This window comes from Acinonyx jubatus, chromosome B4 (assembly GCF_027475565.1).
Source record: "Acinonyx jubatus isolate Ajub_Pintada_27869175 chromosome B4, VMU_Ajub_asm_v1.0, whole genome shotgun sequence".
Taxonomy (NCBI): Eukaryota; Metazoa; Chordata; class Mammalia; order Carnivora; family Felidae; genus Acinonyx; species Acinonyx jubatus.
This window is the reverse complement of record NC_069387.1, coordinates 5,407,554-5,413,956: the sequence shown is the minus strand read 5'-3', so window position 1 is coordinate 5,413,956 and position 6,403 is coordinate 5,407,554. Positions and strand designations below refer to the sequence as shown.

The 6,403-nt window shown below is 59.0% G+C and overlaps 1 protein-coding gene across 5 annotated transcripts in view; it reads right to left on the bottom strand.

The window, feature by feature from the left end:
* Window positions 1-1,258: 1,258 nt before the first annotated feature.
* PFKFB3 (6-phosphofructo-2-kinase/fructose-2,6-biphosphatase 3) overlaps window positions 1,259-6,403 on the bottom strand; it is a 72,474-nt gene continuing 67,329 nt past the window's right edge. For 2 of the 5 annotated variants that reach the window (XM_053225228.1, XM_053225226.1), the window contains exons 15-16: window positions 5,479-5,501; window positions 3,089-3,141 (exon numbers count right to left, since the gene is read on the bottom strand). In XM_053225228.1, coding sequence (XP_053081203.1) covers window positions 3,099-3,141; window positions 5,479-5,501 — 66 coding nt within the window. In that variant the 3' untranslated portion in view covers window positions 3,089-3,098. Of the gene's footprint in view, window positions 1,481-3,088; window positions 3,142-5,478; window positions 5,502-6,403 lie in introns of those variants that run through there. The other 3 variants (XM_027073360.2, XM_027073362.2, XM_027073359.2) reach the window with 3 other exon arrangements.

The following is a 6,403-nucleotide window of genomic DNA, read 5'->3' as shown; positions in this document are numbered from 1 at the left end:
GGGGGCGAGACCGTCAGGCTCGAAAGCAGAGGGCAAGCAAGGGAAGTGACCTTCGGCTCCAGCTGTGAGAGGTCCTCAAAGGGTCACTTGGACAGATCCTACGCCGGAGTCTCCAAACCGTTCTGTCTGGGCCTCAAGACGCCTCCTTTTCCCCAGGACGTGGAGGCAGCGAGGAGAAACCAGGAGGCAGAAACTACAGGTATTTCGAACCACACGTCTCCCTGCTGTGAGCCACCCCAAAAAGATGCCACAGGTGCCACGAACACCAGCGAGGACACCGTCTTCTTCGAACTTCGCAGCCACCGGGCACCCGCTGGGCGTAGGGCAGGTGCTGCACAAAAACCAGCAGGCTGAGCTCAGTCCTCAGTCCTGCCAGGAGACCACAGGCAGCCTCCTGGAGGAAGTGGCCGCAAGTGAGGTCTCGGCTGGGCCACCATCCCCGCCTGGGAAGCACAGGGAGGCGACGAACATCCTGGAGGAAGGAGGTGACCCTCAATCATCTCTGTGCCACCATCTGGGTCAGCCTGGCAACGATCCACATGACTTGCTCTCCGGCTGGTTTCCTGGGTCCCTCCGAGCTCCCCATGGCACGGGCGCACCCGACTCCCCATGTTCTTTCCGAGCTCCAGCCCCCACGGGCACAAACCCCAAACATGGTCCCGCCTTCTGCTGTTGAAAAAGTGCAAAAGCAAGCAGCTCCAGGGGGGCCTGGGGCCCAGGCGGGAGGGCAGAGACAGCAGAGCTCCCTGGGGGGGGTGAGGCCCCGGGACTGTTCCGGCAGAACCTTTCCTTTCGCCTGCACGACCGCACTGTGCGTGAGTCACCCTCTTCCGAGGCAGGACGCAGACCCAGCAAGCTGTGGACGCACTGCACGGTGGCTCAGAGCCTTCACCCTCCTTCTCTGGGACCGGCCCCAACCCAGCACGCGCCCGAGTCCTGCCCTCACGAGGCAACGTCCGGGGCCACGACTCACAGAAGAGCCTTGTGACAGTTTTCAACATCCCTTCTTCTTCAGCAACTAGACCCCCTTCGATTTTAGGATTCTGGGGCCCGTGTCCTCTCCCCAGGCTGGGAACATACCAGGTCAGGATCACAGAAACGAAACAAAACAGAAGAGCCTGGAGGCCACCGTCCCCTCCTCAGGGCCCTCTCTGCCCTCTTGCACCGCTCATTGTCCTTTCCGAGCCTCGTGGGGGGTCAGCGAGGCTGGGGGCGGGGGGTGGGGGGGGCCGCCAGCGCGGGGTGCGCACACGGGAGGGGCCTCCTGGGGTCTCAGCCGCCGTCGGGGGCACGGTTCTGTCTGAGTGGCGGGCCCCTCTTCTACACCACCCACCCTGTTCGGAAGACGTCCTGGGGATGGCTGGCCTCGGGCGGGTGGAAAAGCACTAAGGAGAAGCTGCAGGAACAGAACTGGCACGGAGCCGACGGGCCTGCCTCAGTGCATCCTGGTGTCGATGCCACTCTGGGTGCTCTTCATGTTCTGTTTCCAGGAGAAGAGAGGGGCGAGGAACGGGAATTAGCATTTCCTGTCGACTAGGCTTCTCAAGACCAAAGCCATGCATGTGAGACCGCCCACTTCACCCAGACAGAAAAACACAACCCTGGGTGGGCGTCCTCACCAACTGGGCAGAAGAAAGCCCAGGGAGGCTCCGGGAATGTGGCGGAGGTTAAGCCCAGAGCTGCCCGGGAGAAGGGCCTGGCAAGGCCGGGGGAGGCCAGGCATCTGCCTCTAAATGGGGAAGGGGGGTGGGGTGGCCCTGGCGGGTCAGAGCTCTGGGGAGCACTGAGCGCCAGCACCTAAGGAAGCCTCCAGGGCCTGGCCCTTTCGCGCCTCGAGATCGCCCCCGCCCGCACCCAGGGCCCTCCTGCTGCCCGCAGCCGGGCAGGGGACGAGTCGGGACTCTCCTCCCAACAGGGTTCAGGTAGACCGTATGCTCCAGCCCCCAGAACCCACATTCTAGGAACATGGGCTCAGCAGCTAGAACACAGGTGCCCTGGGCTGAGTGGACGTCACAGGGGAGGACCCAGGCAGAGAAGGCAGGTGTCACTCACTAAAGCTCTCTTCCTGTTCCAACAAAAGCAATCTTGGCCACAAGTCCCACCCCTGAGAAGCTGCCAGAATCAAAAACCCCTTAAAAATGTTCTTCGGGGTGGTGGCTGACTCTTGATTTTGGCTTAGGTCACAATCTCATGGGTCGTGAGTTTGAGCCCCACGTCGGGCTCTGTGCCTGGGATTCTCTCTCTCCCTCTCTCCCTGCCCCTCCCCTGCTCACACTCTCTCTCTCTCAACGTTAAAAAAAATAGTTTTTCAATCGGCTGGGAACAGATGACAGCTGCCACTGCACAGCAGCAGGCTCTCTGCCTGACTTGAATCCGCCGCAAAGAAAGAAAACACCACTTTTGTAAGTGTTCTTTCCCTCCCTGTGTCCACCGAGACTGTCTTAAAGGGACAGGGTGAGGGGAGCGTGGACGCTGGGCACGCACATATGCAGGATCATGGCAGCCCATTCCCCTCCAGGCAGAACCAAGGGCCCACCGTGGAGAAACCTCTAGGGACTCGCAGAACCCGCACTCAGACCTGAGCCCGCTCTCAGCCCGACTCCGCCCAGGCCACCCGACCCTCCAGTCACGAGCACATCAGACAGTGTCTGTGAGTGGGGGGTCTCCCAGGAGGACCCTGTGGCCTTGCACCCAGTCTCCCCCGATATGGGGTCAGAGCCCGGAATGCTGCCAGGTCCCGCTGCACCTGCCGGCTTCAACCCACCCTCAGACATCTCGCGCCCAAGGCTCCGAGCGCCCACGGATGATAGATGCAACAATGACACTGGGGACCACGTCACGTCACTCACTCATGGTGCCCTGGCTCAGGCCACACAGAGGGGAAGGAGGGAACGAGAGAGAGAGAGAGAGAGGACCTCGAGACAATGGTGCTGCTCTTGAAAGACACAAGTCATCCGGCACGGGTGTATGAGTCACATACTGCACGATGGCCCGTCGTCACACAGACCAAGATGCCCTGACAGGCTGAGATGCCATGACTCGGGGAGATGCAGAGGGGACAGAGAGGGGCATGCACCGAGCCATTTACCTTTCCAAGGTTAGTAGGGAGAAAACTTTGAGAAAATGTGACAAACAGTTCGTCTTTCAAGCATAGTGGGGGGAAGGGAAGAAAACATGTTGGAAAAGAAAAACAAAACAAAACATCTTTAGTACTATCTTCTTTTCAGTGCGCATTTGAAACTTAAAAATCAAGGATGGCCGGATGGTCTGGTGGCCGGGAGCACTAGTGTGGCCCCCCAGGGCGCTGCATCCATCTGGGCTATCGTCACCGACCGTGACAGTTTCACCATGAAGCCACGATCGCTGGTGTCCTCAGGCCACGACCCGTAAGCCCCCAGGGGTGCCCCACACTCCCCAGGCTCCCGGTGCTCCTGCTACTCAGAAGAAATCCTACTGGCCTGTGTGGAAGGGACGGCGGGGCGGGGGGGGGGGGGGGGGGGCATCAAAATAGAGAGCAAGTGCAAGCCCAGGGGCCTCGGGCATCCCCCCAAAGTGCAGGGCACTACCTTCCCCACGATAACGACTATGCTCCGCTGGACCCTGAATACGCACCGGGCACTCTGCTAAGTGCTACGTGTATACCCTCCTGATCAAAAACACCTCAACGTGTCACCGCCTCCACCTTACGGACAAGGAAGTAGATGTGCCAGAATTGCGTCACCTCGCCCAGAATTCTAAAGAGAGAAGGTAGTAAAACCGAGATCCAAGCCCGGCTCAGTTCGATTTTAGCGGTAAGTTGTGGAGTCTGCAATCCCAGACACGGGCCCACGCTCCCAGGCTGGGCTGGATGCTGGGACCCCAGAGTGGCGTGGCGGGTCCAGAGGAGACACTTCTGCTGAACTGGAGGCATTCTAGCTGGAAGCACTATTAGCCACAGAGACGGGCAAGGTCAACCTCGGAAGGTGGGGGGATGTGCCTGAGAGGACCCTCCCAGCAGGAAGAGCTCTTTCCTGGCAACATCAGGCCACGGTCCAAAAAGAACAGAATATGCACAGAGGCAAAAGCGGAAGGCTCCAAATCCAAAGGCCCGTTTTCACCAAGGGGAACTCTTGATCTAGACGCACTCCGTGTTCTACGCCTGACTTCAAGGAGGTACCAGACATAGGGCGGTTCGTCTTTAAGACTGAATTAAACGGACAGTTACACACCCAGCCGTGGAGGGCGGCTGCATGGGGACCCTGCAAGGGCTAGAAAGGAAACCCAACAGCTCGGCCCGGTGCCTCACAGCTGCCCGGGACAGGGGTAGGTGAGCAGTCCCTTGACCGTTCCCAGAAACCAGCAGAGAGAAAGCAGTCAGCCTTCAGGACCAGGAGACCCGTTCAAGTCCTGGTTCTGCTACTGACTGGCTGGCCAGCCGTAGGCAGGTGCCTCCCCCTCGGTCATCTGGTAAAAGGGACAGAACTGCCCTGCAGACCTCCTGGGCTTATTTTAAGGCCCAAAGGCACGGAACACACGTGAGCAAGCACTTTCGCCGTGAGCTGTCCAGTATCCCAAAATAGATTTCCCCGCAGGCGGTGCCACGGAATCGAAGCACCATGCTCTGCTACTATTTTCCAAGAACAAGCCCCGATTTGAAGCTGACAGGCTGGACTCCTCAAGCCAGCTCAGTTTTTGCATCAAGTGGCGAAAAGAACTTAATCAGCAAAAGGGAGGACGGGCAGGTGTGACCTGAGGGGCTGGGGTGAGGCGCACTGGAACAGCGGAGACACTGAATTATCCAGCAGGCGCTCCGGCGGACCCTTAACCAGAAACTTCCTGCAGGGAGAGCTCCGGCTGAAGGAGAGGGGAAACCAAGGGTCTGACCGGAACGCTGCACCTGACCCTGAACGTGACCGTTAAGGCTAAGCACGTGCTGGTACAGGACAACCGGACCCAGAACTACGGTTTCCCAGGGTGTCAGGGTCCGGGAGCCTCTACGAGGACAGAAGGGGGGGGGCTTCAGGGCTGCAGCCCCCACCGCACTCCCACCAAGAGTCTGTCCTCCGTTTGTTTTGCAGATTTTGCCTTCTAACACGCAAGGCCTCTCCAAGGGGAGGCACAGAACTTAAAAGACAATGCAAGGGGCAGAAGACCCAGCCTGGCACGGAAATCTGACTCTGAAGGAAAAAGCAGACTTCTGTCAAGCCACGGGCCACCGCGAGCACTGGTAACCGGGACCCCGAGGGGCGTGCGAGAAGCCAGCCGTGTGCGGCAAGTGCCGGCAGCCAGACGCGCTGAAGGCAGCTGGGCCGTGTGGCTTCTTGTCTCCTTTTCTAGAAGTTCATGGATCCTCCCTCCCTCCGCCCCCATGCCCATCCTTCTCTATCAGATATGACAAAACCCGTCATCACCCGCAGCATTTTCACAGGCAAAAGGCCAAACCCGCAAGCAAGGAGAAAGAGGGGCGAGTGGCAAAACGATTCAGAGAAAAATACTTACAAACAGGCTTTCCCTAGCAAAGGCTGCAGAGAGAAAAAGCGGAGAGAGAGAAGTCAGTAGAGGACAGGGTACAGGCCCCGAGTCATTCGAAACCAAGGCATCCTCTGTGGAGACACGAAGCCCTGTCCGGCCTCCCGGCCTGGCCCACCCAACGGCTTCCAGACGTCCCGGGGATTTGGCCTGGCCACCTCAAAAGGACAGTCCCGTCCAAGTCGGGGGAGCCCCAGCCACGCGTCCTCCGTGACCCTCCTCCGGGTCGGCCCCACATACCATCCAACCCCGGCCCAGGCCAGTGCCCCCCGCGTGTCTGCGACAGCAGCCGCTGAACTTCCAACTATGACCCCACGGTCTCCACCACAACTGGGCGTCACAGGCAGACCACTTCGGTTCTCAGCCTTCACAGAAAAACGCAGTAAAATCCTACAGCTACTGCCTGTGGGGGACACCAGCGTGTCGGCCACTCAGCACGAACTACCTCGCTGGCCCTGCCTCTTGCAGTAGGTGCCACGCCCCCATTCCGCAGATGGGAAAACTGAGGCCTGAAGAGGTTCGGTGGCCTCCCCGAGGCTGCACGGCCCTCTCCCCCCCATCCCAATTCCAGACACCACACAATTCAAATGAGCTTGAGGAGAAATGCAGGATAAGTCTGTGGGCCTCAGCACGGAGTTCGTAAGTCTGACTCAAAATTCAGCCCGTGAGTTATCTGTTAAGAGCCCAGATGTGGTGGGTGGGAGTGGAGGTGGGGGGGGGGGAGGCCTCAAGGTGGCCCCCAAATATGTGCCCAGGAGTTTCTATGTCTCACGTGTTGGCAAAGATTCTTGGCTGTCACCGAGGAAAAGACTGCTCTTCTGAAAAAAATAAATCTTAATGTCCAGCAGCCAAGAGCCTTCAGCTTTTAATCTCCGTAGCATATGACACAAGGAAA